The sequence below is a fragment of the Stigmatopora argus genome, chromosome 16, assembly GCF_051989625.1.
Source record: "Stigmatopora argus isolate UIUO_Sarg chromosome 16, RoL_Sarg_1.0, whole genome shotgun sequence".
NCBI lineage: Eukaryota > Metazoa > Chordata > Actinopteri > Syngnathiformes > Syngnathidae > Stigmatopora > Stigmatopora argus.
Genome location: NC_135402.1, coordinates 11,681,470 through 11,703,121, shown reverse-complemented (window position 1 = coordinate 11,703,121; position 21,652 = coordinate 11,681,470). Strand labels below are relative to the sequence as shown.

Here is a 21,652-nt window from a genome sequence, read left to right as displayed (position 1 = left end):
CGGCACCTTCCTGTTTCACCAGCCCCATGGGCAGCTCAGTAGCTCGACTGCTTTGGCATTTGCCCCCAGGTGGTCTCAATCTTGGCCTTTTGAGGGTTTTTTTTGACAAACCGGCCTTTGTGCGCCCAGTCTCCTACCATTTGAGCAGAGTTTGCCCAGCTGTTGGTGATTCTCCTGGTATGGGCAGCCCCTCGTCCTGTCGGTTTGCTCAACAGTCTTGTGGATGCCCTGTCCCACTGTCTGTTTGGCCGGTGGGGGCTTATCTACCCTGAGGTATTGTTTACAATTCCATGCCCCACCGGCTGCCCAGGGGTTGATCTATTGGTCTCTCGGGAGGCATTGACGGGCTGGCTTTCAGTTGTTTTAGCAGCTCAGTCGCTCAACTGCTTTGGCTACAAATGCCAGTGCCTGGGAAGGGCAAAGAGTATCGTAAAAGACAATCCACATCCCAGCTTCCACCTCTTCAACCTGCTGCCTCCTGGCAGGTGCTACCGGACCATAGCTGCCAAAACAAACAGACTTGGGAGTTTATTCCCATACTTAACTCGAGTTCTGCACCTAAGAGGACCTAATCAAGACTATTGTCTTATCTTGCACTAAAAATCCCTAGGCTGCTAGCCACCTGAGTAAGTTTTTGTACCTGACCACTTATTAATGTTACCACTTATCTATGTTGACTACTTCTTTATGTCTACTGTTTAAAAATGAAGCATCTCTCTGTGCTGTGGAAATGCACCTTCCGGCAATAAAACAATAACGATAATTTTCCTCAAATAATTTTTGTCAACAATAATAATAAAATTGTAGGATTAAAAAAAAAAGATAATTTTAAACTGCAATTACACCACTCGACTGATATAGTTCCAAACCAACATTCAGGAGAAGAAGAGGATGATTAGGAAAAATGTTTTTAGCATGGTTATCAATAGGCGGCTAACACGGAGCATGAATGCAAAAAGACAATAACACGGAAAAAAATCGATTATGAGATGGAGGAAAACATCGAGCCAACCCACTAAAAGATCCAAGTGAATTCTCCCTGGCGTTTTCTTCCTTTCTTTTTTCTTTCTTTCTTTTAAATGCCTTGTAAATACCTGTGCACAAAGAGCAGCCTTATTGAAAATTTCTTTAGCCCACTGTCCTCATTCAAGGACAGCTTGTAATATTTTTCTTACTTGATATCAAGGTGTTTCCCCATTTTATGTAAACATTCTGAAAACGTTGCAAAATCTAAAACTTAAAATGGGTTAAGTTCATCTCATGTTTTAATTTTATTTTTTCGTAAAACATTGCAAAAATCTAAAACTTAAAGCAGGTTAAGTTTATCTCATGTTTTAATTTTATTTTTTCGTAAATGGCTATGGGTGAGGTAAATTTAAACGGTTTCTTTTTGTGAGGCTGCTTGCTAATGGTGATGATGTCTTCAGTTAATTATGCATTTTATTTATTTAATATTGCACAGCAACTTTTGGTTCGAATGCAAATTAATAAAAATAAAGACGCCTGTCAAAATTTTTGCAGGTTTTATTCTTTACTTATCATAGTGTAAGGAGGGAGTTGTTTTATCTATATTGCACAACAGAACAACAAAAATCATCATATTTTATATTATCTTCTATAATCCTTACAAAGCGTGATTTATGGGCTGTGACTGTGTGTGTATGTTAAGATTCTCTCGCTCTCTTTGTCCAAACCGTGCATCGGAGAGAGTTGCAATTTTTCTTATAGTGGCCAGAAATGGCTGTTGGATCCTAATAGATGAGTGATTGAATTTCTTCACCTTCTCTCAGTGTGTAAACTCAACTTTTTTTGTTAAAGCTGAAAGCAGAGTTGATGTATGAATCGTTGTTTTTACATCTAGGTGCTTCCCGGAACACTTTTTTTCTGTCGTGACGGGAGTTATAAAACATCCACCCATCCATAAATAACGCTTTATCTATTCTGTAATTCTTACAAAGTGTGATGTACGGACGGATGGATATGTGTGTGTGTGCACCTGGAAACTCGCTGGCGGATATTCCCAAAATGACGTGGAAAGGCGTGTTGAGTCAGTGCGTCCAGCACCATCGTGTCTCGCCGAGTCTTTCCGTCACGACAGGGAAAAAAAGTGTTTCGGGGAGCAGGAATAGATGAAGCATGATTTATGGATGGGTGGATGTTTTATGTTAACATTCTCACGCTACTTTTGTCCGAACCCTGTATCCTAGAGAGTTGACATTATGGTGGCCGGAAACGGCGGTCGGATCCAAACCGTGCATCGTAAATATTAGATTTTTTTATGGTGGCCAGAAACGGCTGTCGAATCCTAAGAGAAGGTAAAGAAATTCAATCCCTTGTCTATAAGTGTGTAAACTCAAGCTTTGAGCATTTGCAAGCATTATTGATGAGTATGTCTGAGCAGAAATATGTTAGCTTGCTGCTCTTTTGCGGTGGTTTTAAGCATTACACTCTGTGACGATTCCAAAATCCATACTTTCTTCAGTGCACACTCGAGTGCTCCCGTTTAGTCATTTCCGCTTGAAGTTAATTGCTTGAACTACACAACAGCACCGCTATAGTGTGAGTATTTATTTTCATCATATTTTCACTTTGGTTTACAATGTTTTACCAAAAATAACACCCAAACACTGCTTAAATCGGTAACATTTGTCAGCCTTCCTTTTGAAATTGACCATCTTCTGATAACCTTCTATAGAACCACTGTAGAGAGCATCCTGGCGTACGGCATCACAGTGTGGTACGCTGGAAGCACGGCGGCAGACAAAAAGGCCATGCAGAAAGTGATTAACACTGCCCAGAGGATTGTCGGCTGCTCTCTGCCCTCACTGGAAGACATTGCCAGCCCTCGTTACCTCAGCAGAGCCAAGCACATCATAGGGGACCCTTACCACCCTGGTCACAATCTGTTCCAGCTGCTGCCCTCTGGCAGACGCTATAGGTCCCACAAAGCACGGACAAATAGGCTTAAGGACAGTTTTTTCCCCACATCCATCAGAAATCTAAACTCGCGGTAACATAACACACATTCCCTTCTGCGGTAATATGAAAAGATGTTTGGGTGGTGATCTGTCTCCTACTAGCTGACTGAAGTATGGTAAGTGAAAGACAGGGAGAGGTAAGCGAGAGGTAAGCGACCTGTATCCACAACAGCAGAATGCCAAATTACAAGTCCGTAACTTACACTTATTTAGGTCTTTGCCGAGTAAACGTAGCTTATGGAGAAGCACCATCAATTTCGTCACACGCAGTTTCTGCGTGTGATGACAAGTAGGCTTTTTGTGTTGTGATAATGACGACAGGGCCTATGTCCGATTATTATTATCACATTTCCCTGACTTTTTCCTAAAAAGCATACTCCTGCTTCTTTATATATTATACATTCCTTTTTTTGCATAGTCTACATATGTTTGCACCGTCATTTTCACCAATTATGCCAAAAAAGAGGAGTTCTCATTTTGTGTCGAGTTGGGAAAGGCAATTGAAGATGGCAGCACAATCTTCTGCATTCCAAAGTGGTGGCGCGGCTTCAGTCTCGGTGGGAGCTCATGATTCTGCATCTATATCATGGTTACATAGCCCCCGACCATGATCAGATGCCTACTATTGAGAGTGTGGACTTAGCAGGGGCAATATCATCTGTGGGGCCCGCATGCGTGTAACTGAAATTTTCTTTTCTCATCTAACCCATTTTTCAAAAGAGATTTTTTTTAATAGCGCAACAATTGTCTTTTGGTTCTAAACAAGCAGGTGGGACTGGTGAAGCTGGGCCCCCTGCTTGTTTCTTATAAAGTAAGGTAACATAGTTACTCTCATAATTGAATGAGAAAAGTAATTTATTTACTTATTCACATAAGTTTGAAGTTTCAAATTTGAAGGAAAAAATATGTCATAGTTATTGTGATAACAATTTTTATCATATCGACCAGGTCTATTTCAGGCAAATTAGAGGCCTCACTTATCATTTTTTGAGAGAACTGTGCTAGAGAATTAATAGATCCTTAACATCCTAGTAAAAAAACAACATCTGAACAAGTACACTATTTAGATTTTTGCGCTGCTGTTACACTGCTTATCAAGAAGTATGACCTTTTTTGTTTTGTCCTGTCTATGCTGGACTCGTTAATGAGGACAAAAGTCACAGTAATGGCATCTCATTGCATTACTGACTGACAGTAATGATCAGTTTAACACAAAATTTACATTATCCCTTAAGAGTGCAGAGGAAAGTAAACTGTTGACACACACTAGCCAATACTCTTACACGCAGCATGTAAAAATACTGTTACCATACCATTCATTCATTCATTTTCCAGACAACCATTCATGCTCACACTCATATCTAGGAGCAATTTAGTGTTCAACCTGCCTAACATGCATGTTTTTGGGATGTGGGAGGAAATTGGACAACCCGAAATAAACCCACGCTTGGCAGAACATACAAACTCCACACAGGAAGGTCAGAGTTCACCTAAGATCGAACCCTCGATCCCAGTGAGGCCAGCACACTAATCACTCTTCCACCCCGTTAAATACCATTCAATTGGCAAATTCTACAAGGATTAGGTTAGATGTGTGAAAGGTAATCAGTTTATCAAAGAGTAATCATTTAACAAAGAAGAAATTGCTCCCAGTTTATAAAATAGCGCCATGTTTAGCAATCGCTGATGGTATGGTAATCAGTGTGCAGTCTTGGTAAGTTGCATTACACCCAGAGGTGCCAGTTTTCGTCACACAAGTGTATGAGTTGTAAAGGACCTAATTCAACATTTTATTTTAATTTAATTCAAATGTATTTTTGTTACTCTCTTAAAGAGTGATTTGATTTCATTAATAAGATTTCCATAAATGTATACAGCTATAGGTTCATATTCCGTGCATGAGTTTTATTATGAAGGTCAAAAACTTTAAAGCAACAGCTGATGCGTGAACTGCGAAGGAGTTTTGTCAGTCTTTCATAAATCTTAGTACCGGCCAAAGCGGCACAATATCTCAAGGTGGTTGGATGTTTTTTATGAACGAACGGAATATAATTAGACGAACTGAAAACAATCAGTCAAAACTTGACCATCTTTAGGCTGGTACGCTGCATGAGTGTTAAAAAAACGTTAATTTTCCCATCTCATCATTTTCAAATGATATAATTGATAGTTTTCTTATACAGTTGAGAATCACGTGTGCATTTGATATGCAAGTAAAACTGATTCTCTCTGTTTTGTTTTAACAGAACAGTGATTATACCTCCTTATGGAATGGTTCTGTTCCCAAATCAACCTTGTTTCAAAGTAAAAGTCTAAATAAAAGTCTGTTATTTGTCTCAGCATGGTTTGGCCACGACTATTTTTATTTGATTTTGCAGTTCTATCGCATTTTAATACTGCGATAATAATGAGGTTCTCTTTCGTGTAGCCACGATAGAGCAGCCTGTATAGGAAACCTCAAATCAACTCCATGTGGACAGTTCTATTTTAACCACTGTAGCACCGCCCCTCTTCTTTTTAACCAGATCAAAGTTTGGCTTTGCTGCTATTTTTCAAACGATTGACCAGTTCGTATAATTGCAGTGGTTTGTGGTGTTTGTGCTGGCTTCAAGGCAGAGGCCCAGAATAATCGTTTAGCTTTGCCATCTGAGCTGCCAATATTCTGCTTTAATAACATGATCAAGAAAACCCAGAAGAGGTAACAACACCGCTGTCAAATTGCTTGCAGAAACTGGCATGTTTAAAATAAAAATGGGGTGTTTGTGTGCAACATTTCTTTTTAATATTGTCTCACGTGTATGTTTGACTGAGTGCTGTCACATGACGATCGTTCCTCAAAGAGCCAGAATTGTTTGGATTAGGGAAAAAAGAGGGGTGGTGAGGGTGATGGCACTGGTATCAGTGGCAGTGTGTGAATAGTATGAGGTCCATGTCTCGAAAATGTTAAATGAAAAGGTCTCCGAGGTCGAGTAGGTGGAAGACAATGAGTGTCTATGGCAGTCACTTCCATGTAGTAGCTGCCTAGCAAGTTGCCATCTTGGTAAAATGTTGTAAAATATACACAATAGTTTAAGCCTCAATGCGCTAAAAAAATCTCCCATAACACATACATTCACAGAAAAAATCGGCGTTCTCTCAACTGCCTTTCGATTCACTGACCTTTATTTTCAACAAGAACCTTGGTTGGGTAGGTTCTCAAAATAAATCAAAAGTAAATATAGACATAAGCGCTCATGCACATATGTTTATGTATGTATTTTTGCACAGGCGTCTTCAAACGGTATATGACAGCTGCTAGAATTCCTGAGGTGATACCAGAAAGGATGTGGAACATGGTGAGGATCACAATGATTATTCATAGCATTGAGTAGCTTATATGAGATGCTCACAAGGTCAAACATTTTCTTCTTGTAATAACAATGCATATAGGTACTCCCACATTTTTTAACTTTGCAATAACTTGTCTTGAATCATTTATTCTGTTGTGAAAAGACAGTTCACAAAGAATGTAGGAAATATTACCAATGTTACCAACCAAAGTGTCTTCACTGTCTCACAGTGGCTGTCTGGGAATGATTTGACGGGTATGAAGAGAAGTGGGAGCAGAGGCAAAAGCCATTTATTGCTCTACGTGCACGAAATTCACATAATGATACTCAATGAGAATATACCATGAAATGTTTTTTTGGAAAGCCCCACATTTGCATTTTTTGATGCTTTTGAGAAAGTGCAGGAGAGCTGTTTTGATTATTTTTCCAGTTCAGACTGACAGTAACCAGTGCCCGCTTATTAACTGTGTTCTATAAATGAATACCCATACCTACGGGCAATTTAGAGTGTCCAATTGGCCTACCGTGGATGTTTTTGGAATGTGGGAGAAAACCAGAGTACCCGGAGGAAACAGTAGAACATGGAAACTCCACACAGATGGACATGACCTGGATTTGAACCTAGGACCACAGAGCTGTGCTAACCACTTGCGCCACTGGGCCGCCCTCTATATTTTCCTAATTTATTAATATGTCCAAATTCAGTTGGAATACCGTCTCATTTTATCGAGGGATTCCACTTTGAAGTTTCACAAAGAGGGGGTCTTGGATTCAGGGACCCAACATACTGCATTTTCAGATTACAAACAGCCATGAAAGAAAAAGTTTTACATGCGATTGTACCATTTTTTTTTCTCTGAGAAATGTTCTTCACACATGTTAATTGTTGTTTGAACTATACTACTGTGCCAATCATGAGTTAAATGTAGACCTGTTCCCCCATATTTCCTCCATAAGTTTGCTAGGGTAGAAATGGTATACAATTTGAAAAATATACTGACAATTAGAGCAAACGAAGAGAGCACCCTTTTAAATCCAGCAGCGTGCAAATGAATAGGCCAACATGCAAGGTTGTTAGAGCAGAAATGGGAATTGGTAAAAAAAAATAGCTGGGAATCGTTCTGAGTCTTAGCTGGCGAGCATTCCATCAGCTTCACATAAAAAAACATGCTACTATCAACCTGTTCATATAAAACAATGTGCAATTTATTTAATATCTAATCTTTTCTGAAACAAAAGAATAAAGGAAGTCAAACTACAAGCTGTGTGTTCAGTAGCCCTCAAAACAAAGCCCCTTCGATTAAATGTCGTCATTTTAACCATATGAATGTGAGGATGTTTATTTTTTCCAATTATATGTGAAGGAAATGTAATTCTATAACACCACATAAATTACAAGCCTGTGTCAGAGAAAGCACTTGACTCAGAACCTTCCGGGTCCTTTTCAACAAATCTGACTGTGTCTCATTTTATTCTCCCTGTTACTTCAGCTCAGCCAAATGCTTCCCGGGGTGAAGTGACTGAGCATTCTTACATCAGGGACTCATTCAGCACTTAAAACGCATCAGTCTTATATTTCACCTGATAGATTCTTCGGAATCCATCCTCTTCTCGGGCTCGGTCTGGGTTAAAATGTGATGAGATTTGAACTTTAGTGTTCCTCATGAAAATGTATTTTTAGGATCAATTGCTAAATTTAGCTGCGTGCTCAAAGTGTGGCTATGCTAGCGTATATGTATCTCTGAATGAACACTTCAAGTTTTGTATTTAAAAAAAATCTTTTAATGTACAAATTGAAAAATTGGCGGAAGTCGTAGCGATGGTGTGAATTTTGAGGCATTTAAATTGGAAATTTGGTACTTTTCCGAAATAGTTGCTTTAAAAAAAAATTAAGTGACAATTTGTTTGTCCCGGATTTTGCGTTGCATTTCCGGGGGTACTCGGACGTTTGGGCGTCCGACTTTTGGTCGCCGGACTTTTGGTCGCCGGACGTTTGGTCGCCCGTAAGGTTATTGATAATTACCATTTAAAATTGTTGCTCAAATTCCCTAAATACAAACTATGAACTATTATTTAGTCATACTTAATGGCCTATTAATTATTAGGCTAAAGAAAAGCTCCAAATTTCCCGTACTTTTATTGTGTTTTGTTGGAGAACTTGTTAAGACCCTGACTGACGTCCCTTCCTAAGGGGACAACTCATGTACATACAAACTCTTATACACTCACGTCCGCTCAGTGAAACTGCTCAGGGCCATTGTTGGCTTTGATTGATGCGTAGACCGAGTTGTTTTACCTTGTTTTGTCGCCGGACTTTTGGTCGCCGAACTTTTGGTCGCCGGACGTTTGGTCGCCCAGACCCAAACAACCGGCGACCAAACGTCCGGTCACGATTTCCGGGTATGAACCCTGAAAATTCCGGGGTAGTTGGCAGCTCTGCATTTTTAGGCCTGAGAACCTTTTAGCTACAAATGTGTAAATTAGGCCAAGTTATTTGTATGTGTGAATCTAGCTAAGAAGAAAAACAAAGACATTTCCCCTCCAACAGGTGCATCCTAAAGTTTTACAACTAACGTCTTCCCTTGTTCTTTTCTATTCTGGTTCAGTGTAGTAGCCTTCCAAAATATCCAGGATGGGAACAGTTTAAACACTGTAACAGACTGTGTGGCCTTGTGACCTTGTGATTCACCAGGTCACAAGGTTACATTTTGTGACAGTGTGTTTCATGTTAATGAGGACGAACAAGAAGGGAGCAGGCAGCTGTGCATCAGGCTTAAACAGGGAGGAATTGTGGGGCAGGGGAGGTCACAGGCATGAAGAAAGGCTTCACAGAGCGGTTGCCGTGGTGACACCATAGCCACCGAACGTGTGCATCTGTGTGTTTGTGACAGCCATTCATTAAGGGGCGTGATGTCAGCATGACAAACAAAGGTAAGAATGTGTGTGTGGTCCAATTTAGGTGCCGAGAATAGAGAGGTCATTATCTGATGGATTCATGGCGAATGAGAGGCTTTACTCGTATTGTATCTCATGGACGACTGCTCTGATGATCAACAGAAAAATCCTTTATATCTGCTAAAGGCTTTACATCGACTATCTTTGTTGTATTTGAATAGGGTAATTCATATAATTGACTGTATAATAAACGCTTCCCATGGGCTCACCACCTGTGAGAGGGGCTGAGGAGCTCGGGTATGACGACACTAGGGCAGCAGCCGAAAGAGGGATCCTTGGCGATCCAATCCCCGGCTGCAGAAACTGGCTCTTGGGAAGTGGAATGTCACCTCTCTGGTTGGGAAAGAGCCTGGGCTAATGCAGGAAGTTGAGAAGTTCCAGATCGATGTAGTCGGGCGCATCTCTACACGCAGCTTGGTTTCTGGTACCACTCTTGTCGAAGGGGCTTGGACACTCTTCCACGCTGGAGTCATTCACAGTGAGAGGCGCCGAGCAAGTGTAGGCATACTTATTGCTCCGCGGCCTGGTGCCTGTACATTGAGATTCACCCTGGTAGACGAGAGGGTAGCATCCCAATGACCTTTTTGTACCTGATTCTTGTTTCTGCATATGCACCAAATTGCAGCTCAGAGTACCCACCCTTTTTAGGAGTCCTAGGAAGGGGTGCTGGAGAGTCCTCCTTCTGGGAACTCCCTCGTTCTGCTGGGGGACGTCAATGCTCACTTCAATACTCATCTATGGTCACGAGCTGTGTGTTGTGACCAAAAGAACAAGATCCCGGATACAAGCGGCTGAAATGAGTTTCCTTTTCTGTGTCTCCCTTAGAGATAAGGTGAGAAGCTTGGTCATCCGGGAGGGGCTCGGAGTAGAGCCGCTATTCCTCCAGATCGAGAGGAGCCAAATGAATTGGCTCAGGCATCTTATTAGGATGCCTCACTTTTGAGGTGTTTCCGTGCACGTCTCACCGGGAGGAGGCCACGGGCCCAACTGATCTGGGCTTCCCTGCCGACCCAACCTTGGATAAACAGAAGAAGCTGAGATGAGAGAGAGAAAGATGTATCATTAACAATGTAGTGTTGTGTACAGATATGGAGAAATATTTTACAGAGGACTGACTAGTGAACGGAGTGAAATTTTGTAATTTTACTTCATTTTAATATGAAAATATGATTTTCATATTGTGTACGTATTGTATATTGAACTACACTTAAAATGAGCTTAAAGTACCTTCTCTTCCCAAGTCAGAACTCATTTAATGGCAGAACATGAGCTCTTTGAAACAACTACTCCCGGGGTTCTCCACTAAGATTGCTTTGCCTGTGATAGGTGCATTCATGGAGTCTAAATGTTTGGCAAATCAAGAAACTTTTAGATTGAGCTAAAGTTCCGATTTTGTTCCTGATATAACAAAAGAAAAAAGTGAGGGAGGATGATGAAAATTCTTGGTTGCCCAGTGTCCCACATATTCTGCTTCTCTGTCTAGTTTCAAACGCTACACTGATGCTCAGCACTGCGCCCGCATTGATCACTGTCTCTCTCAAACAAAGCCTGGGTTTCTTCTTAAGATCTATTTGCATTGGAGAAGCAGATGCCTTGTAGATAAAATGGGATTCATCTCAGCTGCATATCAATAAACATAATATAAGAGGATTTAATTTGTTTTAGTGTAGGTGTTATCAGATGCCACTGCCTGGATTTAGACTATAAAATTGCTTTCCTCCATATGCAAAGCACTGACTAATAAAATACTAATATATGAATAATTATCCACTCAAATGAGAGGTAATAAGATGCTTACCTCTCTGATTTCAATACTCAATACTTTGCAAATAACCAGTCCTTTTTTTCTTGAATTTATTCCTTCACTAAGAATGTGAATTTGCAATTTTTGTTTCTTTTTCCGAGGATTTGAAGCTGCGTACTGATGCCAAACCTTTTTGTATTAAAGGATTACAGGTTCCTGTACTCAATGATGTTTCCAGGATTACTGAAGTGCAAACATCCTCACATTCGAATTCTGTAGTATAGAATAGCAGTATGTTAAAGTCGGCAAAGAAGCTACTTAAGCCTAAATGAGGTGTGGATGTGGAGGATAACGGAAGGCTGAGTGTATCTGCATGCGTGGAGATTTCACTATCATCATTCTCATCCTGTTATATTTATTTTGCTATGTTCACCTGTTTTTTGTGTGCCTAGGCGCCTTGAAAACCGGGCATCTGACTATTGTGGCGGAGAAAGAAGTATCTCACACATAAAAAGCATGTTAATAATAATATTGAGTGTTAAAAACTTTGGGCGGTGATGTGGAACTAAACAAACGTATATCGAGATATCAAACCTATGTTTTAGATTTCACTTTACACTCATTTTACTGTGCATCCATAATGGAGGATTTTTATATTGCATCACTGCAAACCTAATGTCGTTTATGACTTTAAACAGTAAAATGCCCATTTGCCGTTTAATGCTTAATCATCTGAAGCCTCACAACTTCTGAATAGTGTAGAAGATGCTATTTTTTGTGTGCTCTGCAATGAACAGCTAGGCCGTCTTCTTCTATTTATTCTCTCAAGTGGACAGAAGAAGGTACAAACTTGACTCCAAGACAATAAAATGATACAAACAAAATCAAGTAGATTAGAAAATAAGGAAATAAGTACAAATTTAAATAGACCGGGCTGGGTTCTTCCCAGGAGTTCAGAATATGCCATCTCCAGTCAGGCACAGAAAAAAAGTCAAGTCGAAAAGAAAATATCCTTTCTTCCCTCCCAAGTCTCCTTACTTTCTTCCATCCCAAGACTCCCTCCTTTATCCTGTCTCTGCCAATCCACAACTTGGTGTTAACAAAAGGCCTGTCTGTGACCAGCCTTCCCCAGACAAGAAGACTAGTTCGGGACCAAAGTTGTCTCAGGATTCGTAAGAAATTCAAGTTACAATACAGGAAGTGTAACATTCAAACTAATCCTGAAACGTAAATTCACATCTAATATCATGCTTTTTTGTTTGAATTTGGCGTAATAAGAGTTCCCTTTGGGTATCTTCCAACAACTTGGTGGCCTCCCATTGGCTGTCTCCCACCACCCCGTTTCCCTCCCATAGGCTAGGAGGGACCTGTGTCTCCATGATACTTTTTGTATGCCTTCAACTCTCGTTCAATCATCACGGAGTTCGAACATGCTGTTTCACGAGTTCCCCCCTCCCCCAGTGTGCTTAATGTAACATTATTATGTTGTTTAAAAGACGTATTCCCTGTGCAAGTGAAAAGAAGGAGTGGGCTCTGTTATCAAGGTCAAAAGGTGTAAATCATTTGTACTTCCTATTACAACCATGAATATAGAGGTGAAAATTGTGAATCCCTGTCTTATACGAGAGAAATTGTAAAATTCATTAAGGGTGCGGCTTATATTCCCTTCATAATATTCCCAAAACGATGCACACAAATGTCCTCACAATAGGTTAACGCACGACGACTTGCCAATGAGAAGTACAGTGGTACCTCAAGATACAAGCTTAATTCGTTCCGGGACCGAGCTCGTATGTCGATATTCTCGTAACTCGAACGAACCTTTTCCCATTGAAATGAACTAAAAACAAATTAATTTGTTCCAACCCTCTGAAAAAACACCAAAAACAGGATATTGCATTGGAAAATTTGTTTTATTTCTTCTAATTCGCCATCTATTAACAAAGTAACACATAACTAGTGGATTAATAGTACTAAAATTCCGAAAATGATGCACACAACTGCCCTCACAATAGGATAATGCACGACCACTTGCCAACGAGAAGCAGTCTTGTATTAGCGAAAAAAACACTGAAATAATGCAACGATCCGCTCAGTGCTCGCAGAGACATTACAAAGAGGGAGTTGGGAGAGAGCCAGTGCCCCTGATGTTCTTATGAGCAGCCAAAGAGAAGTGATATATACTCCTTGTATTAGCGATCACTCTGTATTTCGCGCTGAGTGACGGAAAAAACACTGAAAAAAATGCAACATTCCGCCCAGTGCTCAGATATCTGTTATACACGAAAGAGATGCGGCAAAAAAGACAGTGCGCTACAATGATAAACAGCCTCTCATGTCTTGGCCACCTGGCTTTCTCGTATCTCGAAATTTGTCTCGTATCGAGAGATAATTATTCGCTCAAAATTTTACTCGTATCTCGAAATGCTCATATGTCTGGGTGCTCGTATGTCGAGGTACTGTAGTAGACACTAGTATATACTCCTCTCGTATTAACGATTGTCCACCATTCGCACTAACTAACGGGGAAAAAACACTGAAAAAATGCAACGCTCCTCCCAGTGCTCGCAGAGACATTACTCAAGGGAGTTTCCGGTAGAGGGACAGTGCCCATGATGTTCTTTTGAGCAGCCTCTCGCGTCCGCTGTCTGCTCGTATATCAAAATTTGTCTCGTATCTCAAGATAAATATTTGCTCAAAATTTTATTCGTATCTCAAATTGCTCGTACGTCGGGGCACTTGTATGTCGAGGTACCACTGTATACATCTCCCCTCCCATCTCATTTTCTGAACCGCTTTATCCTCACTAGGGTTGTGGGGAATGCTAGAGCCTATCCCAGCTGATTCCAGGCCAGAGAAGGGGGATACCTTCCTCCAGACGGTCTAAATATAGAGAGGGGAAAATAATAAGATATTATGGTTGCCAAACTGTAAAATACTCACCCTCTCATAACTGAGGATGCCTTTGTTAGGAATCAACAAATTGGTTCTGCAGAAGACGCTTTCAACATTTTTATTTTTTCAATTTATTTTCAAAGTAACCATCCATTAGTGTGATAAAAATCATATAAAAGGCTTTATTCTACTGCTAGTGCATATACTGAAAACCAACCTCCTTTTTTCCTTTGTGAGATGTAATTAACTTTTTTTTATGCGTCCAAAATTTTTGCACATACAGTATGCTTGTGTAAGAAATCAGAGTGAATCATGTTGATAATCCTATCCAGTGTTCTCTACCCGTGGCTGTTTATTGGTCATTACTGCCGAGGGAATGCATGAAGGCTTTATTAGCAGATGACAGATTGACGTCTCATATATTGGAAAGTGTTTGCTAAAGCAGAATGATAAGAATAATTTCCCTGAAGTGCAGCAGCAAAATAAAGAATGACCTTATATAAAAGACGACTCACCTTCACATATTTGACCTTGTATTGAAGGAACTCAGACACCAGCAGCGGATGAGAGGCAAGGATCAATCTTGCTAGCCTATGGGCTAAATTGTAAAGGCTTATTACAATTAAAGCCTGAAGATACATCAATAAAGATTAGCGGCTCAAATGTGTTTGTGCCCTCCAAGTGCCCCCCCATAAAAACATTTAAAGGTCTGTAGTGGCATCTACGCCTTGCCTGCATCTAACCTGCATACAAATTGGCTTAAATTTACTTGCTTTATTTCCTGAAGTGCATCTTATGCAATTTCAAAACTTCTCAATCTCAATTTGCCAATTTGCCAAAAAGCATGCATGACCATAGTCATTAGGCGACATTAAATGATTATTCCCGACAGATACACAACCAAAGCCGCCTATGGTGTAGAGCAGTGGTTCCCAAACTATCTTACCTGACGCCCCCCTTCTTGCTTCCAGTAGACCCGCACGCCCCCCCCTCCCACTTCCTCTTTTGCTCATGTGAACTTATTTTATTTTATTGCATTTATTTCTTAGCATTGTTCAGGAAAACAGATCTCTGTTAATAGAAAACGGGTTGGACCGTTGGAGTGACTGCTATAATCATATTTTGCATGTATTTAATGGCAGATATTTGTTCTTTGATTTTATTATTCTTATAATCTATTTAAACATTTTTTAGCAGATGACTTCACGCCCCCCTTGAATTCTCTTTACGCCTCCCTAGGGAGGCATGCCCCCCAGTTTGGGAACCACTGGTGTAGAGGTTCACTTGCCTGACTTTGGTGCAGGCAGGCCGGGCTCAATTCCCACCGGTGGTGGTATGACTGTGAGTACGGATGGTCGTTTGTCTGTCTGTGTGCACTACGGCTGACTGGAGACCAGTCTAGGGTGCCATCTGCCCTTCGCCCAATGTCAGCTGAGTAAGGCTCCAGCAACCCCCACAACCCTTTTGAGCAGAGGTGGCCAAGTCCGCTCCTCGAGAGCCCCTATGCAGTCTGTTTTCCATGTCTCCCTCCACCAACACACCTGAATCAAATCATCGGGATCGGTATGAAGCTTCTGGACAGCGTGCTGATGAGTTGATCATTTGATTCAGGTGTGCTAGAGGAGGGAGATATGGAAAACAGACTGGATAGGGACTCTCGAGGACCGAACTTGGCCATCCCTGCTTTTGAGGATGGGCACTATGGAAAATGAATGAATGAATGAATGAATACACAACCAAGTTAAATGTTGCAGTCTCGCCATGGATAACAAAGCTCAACTTCATTATTCAGATTACTGACACCACTGGAGTAAAAACACAATCAAGTTAAATGTTGCAATCTCGCCATGGATAACAAAGCTCAACTTCATTGCTCAGATTACTGACACCACTGGAGTAAAAAAAAGATTACCTAGATTTCTCCCTGAATTTGTAAGTTTGATGTTCCAAATATATTTTGATTAAGTCCATTTGACACAAGGGAAGAATGCACAACTACAAAAAACTGAACACAATCATCACAGTGCATACTTTCCTCTCAATAACCCTTTTGAAACAATTCAGAGACTTGATGGTTGCGCTCGTAACTTAACAAACTTGTAATTTAACTTAAATGAACTTTGATTCCTATACACACAAAAAAAGTTTTAATCGTACATTACACTAAATTTAAACTTTCTTGTGCAATAACCAAGGCAAAGAGGTTAATGTATTCCACCGCGGCTTTCGAGGCGAACTTCCTGCTTCTCCATACGTATTGGCTGTCACGCATACACTACTCATGTTTTTCGATTATTTCGTGCTTAATATTGATTGTCATCATACGCATTTTCTTCGCACTACCCTTCACTACTCTGGCTTGCTTTTGACCCATTGTGTTTCCCTTAATTCTGCACTGACTAACGCAAAAAAACACGGGAAAAAAATGCAATGCTCCGCCCAGTGCTCGTAGAGATCTTTGCACGAGGGAGATGCGGCGAGAAAGACAGTGTGGTGATATCATAACACAGCCTCTTGCGTCTCGGCCACCTGGCTGTCTCGTATGCTCGTAGCTCAAAATTTGTGTCTTATCTCAAGGCAAATATTTGCTCTGAATTTTACTCCTATCTCAAATTCCTCATATGTTGTGGCACTCGTATGTCATTCAATAGGCAGAATGTGTGTTGAAGAATATATATACTGTCGTTCAAAACATTCATTCATTCATTCATCTACACCACGCATCCTTAATAAGGTTGTGGGGTTGCTGGAGCCTCACCCAGCTGACTTCGGGCAAATGGCAGACTACGCCCTAGACTGGTCGCCAGTCAGCCGTAGCATGTGAGGCTGTGTTACCAGGGAGAGGACAGTTTTTCGTGACTGATTACACATGAACTCAACTGTGACATTCCCGATTGTGGTCCATCTCTTTTTAATCTAGGTTTGTTTAAAGGGTGTAGTACTAATAATAATTCTGTTAGAATGCCGTCTTTTGGACAAAAGAATCACCTCTCTCCAAAGGTTGAACCTTTCAATTAATTCTTTGCCATTGAGAGCACAGGCCACATAGTTCATTTAAGATACGAGGCTGGCTTTTGTCATTTACTACAGATGAGTTATCATTCTGTTGAGTAACTTACCATGTCGACGTATTAAACATTTAACAAGATCTTATCAATGATGAAATATTTGGAGACTTTCGGAGCCATAGCATAACAGAATTTTGTCATTTGCTTTTCAGGATTGGCTGAGTACGTTTGGTTACCTCCCACCCCCTGACCCAGTAACAGGTCAACTTCAGACCAAGGAGGCCTTGACCAAGGCCATAAAAGCCATGCAGAAGTTTGGAGGACTGAAAGAGACTGGGGTCTTTGGTAAGTGGTTGAATTTTAGTAGTCTGAAAATCTAAAACCCAACCTCAATCATCATTTTAGCTCTCACACAGTAAACCTTTCTTTACAGATCAAGCTACATTGGGTCTAATGAAAACACCCAGATGTTCTCTGCCAGATATGTCTGAGTCTGAAGTGACAGTGGGCCGGAAAAAACGAGGTTTAAGTCCTCCCAACAAATGGAAAAAGAGACATTTATCGTGGAGGTGAGGGAAAAAATAAATGCTTCAGATTGTTTAGGAGCCCAGAGCCCCTTTAGAGCATTATTTAAATATACAAAATATTCTGATGTTATAAGTTGGATGTGATTTACTTGAGCTATTCCCGGACATTTTGTCTTTATTCTTCAAAGTTTAGTGTTGATATAAATACTGTCATCATTCAGTTTCAACATTCGTGGCTTCAGTATATATTTTTTTTCAAAAAGCTTCAAGAAAATGTCAAAATTCACACTGAAACTCTCAAGCAGATGTCAGGGCTCCACTTCTTCTTTGGGTGGCACTCAGCGCTGAAGAAGAATCAATATTTCACCGTTGTAGAAGAACAACGCGCCAAATAATATAAAAGGTCGGGAAGGACAACATCTTACCTTCCCCTGTTTTGTTGCGACTGAATTTCCTATCGCACACATCACCTGTGGAGAAAGACTACGCAGCGCCTATTCCAGCTTTGTTTGGATTTTGAGACCCTGTAGAAAATGCCTCCGAAGCACCCTGGGCCATCTAAAGCATCCAATGAGCCAAAACAATACGAGACATGATGACAGTGTCTGAAAAATTTATGTTGCTTCATATGCTAAAGGCCTAGCATGCCATTGCTGCATAAATGAATCAAGAAAGAAGAAGCGGAAATTCGGCAACAATATCCTTTTCTAAGGGCACCAAGCAAAAGGTAACCACTAGGAATAGAAAAATGAACCAGCATTATGAGGGATTTATGCTGTAGATCCGGCCGTGAAGCTGGCATGACGAGAGGACGTCAACTGATTGCTCGATGATCACATCGGGGAGTGAGAAAGAAGAGACAACGGACAACGACAAAAATAAGGATGAAGAATGTGGTGTGGTCTTCCTTTAAGATATCTGCAGGAGATCTTCAATATGGTTTGCAACAACAGGTCCAGGAGATTGATGACAACTTGGTTGAAGCTATTGAAATTGGCAATCGTCTTGTCAGTGTCATGTCCTTGTACAACAGCATATTTGTACAAGAAAAGAAATGGCGATCGCTATTTTCCTTGTGCGCTGAAAACCTCTGGCAGAAAGAAGCTCCTTCTGTTGCCCCTATGGCGCCCCCTGAAGATTCCATCGATGATTCTATGCCTCTGGAATCTGACGAAGAAGACTTGGAATAAAGCTCCCAATTACCAGTTTTTCTAAAGTGAACTATTTTCAATTTGAGTGCAGTATTTAAAGTATTTACATTTTTTGAATATATACCTTATTTACTCGCATATAAACCGCCCCCTGATTCACAATTTTCACCTTCATATTCATGGTTTTAATAGGGAGTACAAATGTTACTTTGAAGGGAAAATCTTGAGAAAAAACATCGCACGTGGTATTTCTGAGATACTGTATAATCAAAAGCAGAATTGTATTTCATAATTACTAATGTACAATCATTTCCTTTTCAAAAAGGAAGTAACGGAAGCATAACTAGGAAATGTGTCCGTAGCGGTATAGTGTTCACCAAGTATCTGGTTGCAATAATAGCATGAGATACACATTACGCATGTATCAAGGCTGATATTTTAATGATCGACCGCAAGACCCTTCGATCAGCTTTAACAACTATTGGGATGTGCTGACATGGTAAACGTAACGAACACATCTATCAAGGCTACTCGCGTCTGGCCAGTCAGAGCACGTTTAACTAGGTAAGATGGCGGCGCCATAGGTAGGATGGCGACGCCCTGAACAAGCAGTAATAAGACAAGTGAGGTTTTTTTTCACGTTTTTTCTTGAATTTCATTCAAAGACGTCAAAATAATATTTGCCTAGCATTTTATCTGTTAATCTTTTCTCTATTTTGAAATTACCGTATCAGCCGCATTGTCTTGCGTTATGGCGTTAGGTCTTTGTCACTTTGGCAGTTTCGTGCAAGTCCTCTTTTTATGCACATATAACACGTACCCTCGATTCAGTTATCATTTTTTGCGACAAATGTGGCTTATATGCGAGTAAATACGGTAGATTATATTTAGATACTAATACATTAGTCTTTATATGCTTATAGCTATAATATTTAATAAATACACTTCTTGATTACTGTACTTGTGTACTTGTATTTTTGAATAGGCGTGAAAAAATATAGTTTGGTACTAATAATAGGGGTGAGTGATCCTACTTCGGTTTTTCAATTATCGCGGGCATGTCTGGTCTACATTACCTGCGATATTCGAGGGATTGCTGTATATATATTTTGCAATATCCTCATAGTGCTGGATTTGTTAACCTCTTTCACTGCCAGTAATATAGTACATCAAATCAATTTCAACTAAGAAGGTGGGTGATCACTTTTCACTCCCACTGTCAGCGATAGACATCCAATCCAATTTGACTGGGGGGCCAGCAGCAATCAAAGGATCATTGCCAAACCTACAAGTCAAAATGGATTGGCAGCCAACAACTAAATACTTAAAAATACTGATACTGACATTTTTTTCAAATTAGCCCTTGCCTCCTTTTAATTTTTCTGGAACCATCCCTCAAAAAATATAGTTCTGACACCCATGGTATCTAGCATTTACTGGAGAGTCGGCGAGTACACAAATGTACTGTAGGTCCGCAGTGATAGCACTCTGTTTACCTCATTAATAACACTTAAAGCTGCTCAGGCAAGGACAGTTAAAAAGAAGTGAGACCTGATTGAAAGTCAAACGTAGTTGCTAATGAGAGAAGGGTAACCATAGTCATAACTAAGCAACAGGGGTCCGTCATCATGTTAATTATAGCCATAGCTCACAGCTATTAGTCAGTGTCAAGAATCACCACAGTTGTAAGTATCGATGTAACCATGTGACTATTTGAGATAATAATGTGAAATTGTTCTCAGTAATGACCTCACAGACCAAAGTACTATGCAGGAATCACTTTTTTTCCCCAATAGATCCTATGTAATTTCTAAATGTGTATTGCAGAGTGTTACTGTTGTCATTATCATGAGCTATTTTGATTTACGCTCCCTTTTAGAGGTCACTGCGTCTTCTAGACACGCTAGGTGTTCATTTAAGGAGACACTTGGTTATGTTCATAATTGGGAACAACAGTATCAACCTGGGCTAAGTAACTGAATTGCATATTGATGAAAAGATTGAGGAGGAAGTAGACACGGTCAGAGATATAGGTTGGTTACATGAGAAGTGATTCATTGATGTAGAATAATATTCAGCCCACTTTGATGCAATGAAGTGCAAATTTATTCTAAGTAATACAATTTATTTACCTTGTTGCTTCTCCAGTGTCCACCTGTCTGAATTTATAAATACTGTGACTGAGAAATCTTTTTATTGTATAAGCCAACTTCTATTTCCATCAGAGTGGAATGTTGTTTATAAATTTGATAGCTTCTCCATGCCCATTTAAGAACAAGATTTTTGAATCTAGTATATCTGAAAGTCACTGAATACACATGGGTAACAGACATATAGGTGACAGTTTTTAATTTTAAGATTTTCATCTGGTGGTGGTGCTGGGGAAACACTATTCTAGGGTATCACATTTTCAATGATATTCTCTCAATTATTTTCCCTTCTCTTGTCACAGAGTGAGAACGTTCCCGAAGGACTCGGCTTTACTGGGCAGAGACACCGTTCGAGCCCTCATGCATTACGCGCTGAAGGTATGGAGTGACATTGCTCCGCTCAACTTCCATGAGGTGGCAGGAAGCGATGCCGACATTCAGATCGACTTCACGAAGGCCGATCATGATGACGGATATCCCTTTGATGGGCCAGGGGGTGCTATAGCACACGCCTTTTTCCCTGGAGATAGGTTCACTGCAGGGGATACACACTTCGATGATGACGAAGCATGGACCTTCAGATCGCCAGGTGACAATGGATGAGGTCGCACACTGGCGGGAGTTGCATTATGTAATGCAGTGGGGTTCTAAACTTTTAACACCAACTACCACCTTGAAAAAGTATTTCTAAGAGTTATATTTAATATTAATGCAGTGTACACATTTTTAGCATTTGCATCATGCTTTACAATTTAAAAAAATACTGAAAACAATTACATGTTAAAAAAATGACCGTATATTGTTATAATTTTTTTAAATCTAAATTCCATGTTAAAATGATAATTCAGCTGAATTATGTTGGAAAAAAAGTATCCTTCCTACAGGGCTATTAATTTTGGTATTTAATCGTGTATA

The 21,652-nt window shown here is 40.3% G+C and overlaps 1 protein-coding gene across 1 annotated transcript in view; it reads left to right on the top strand.

The window, feature by feature from the left end:
* The window catches only part of LOC144091284 (matrix metalloproteinase-17-like), a 58,771-nt gene that overhangs the window by 8,731 nt on the left and 28,388 nt on the right, over positions 1-21,652 (top strand). Inside the window, exons 2-4 of the mRNA XM_077623502.1 lie at positions 17,122-17,254; positions 17,343-17,478; positions 21,040-21,326. Coding sequence (XP_077479628.1) covers positions 17,122-17,254; positions 17,343-17,478; positions 21,040-21,326 — 556 coding nt within the window. The remainder of the gene's footprint in view (positions 1-17,121; positions 17,255-17,342; positions 17,479-21,039; positions 21,327-21,652) is intronic.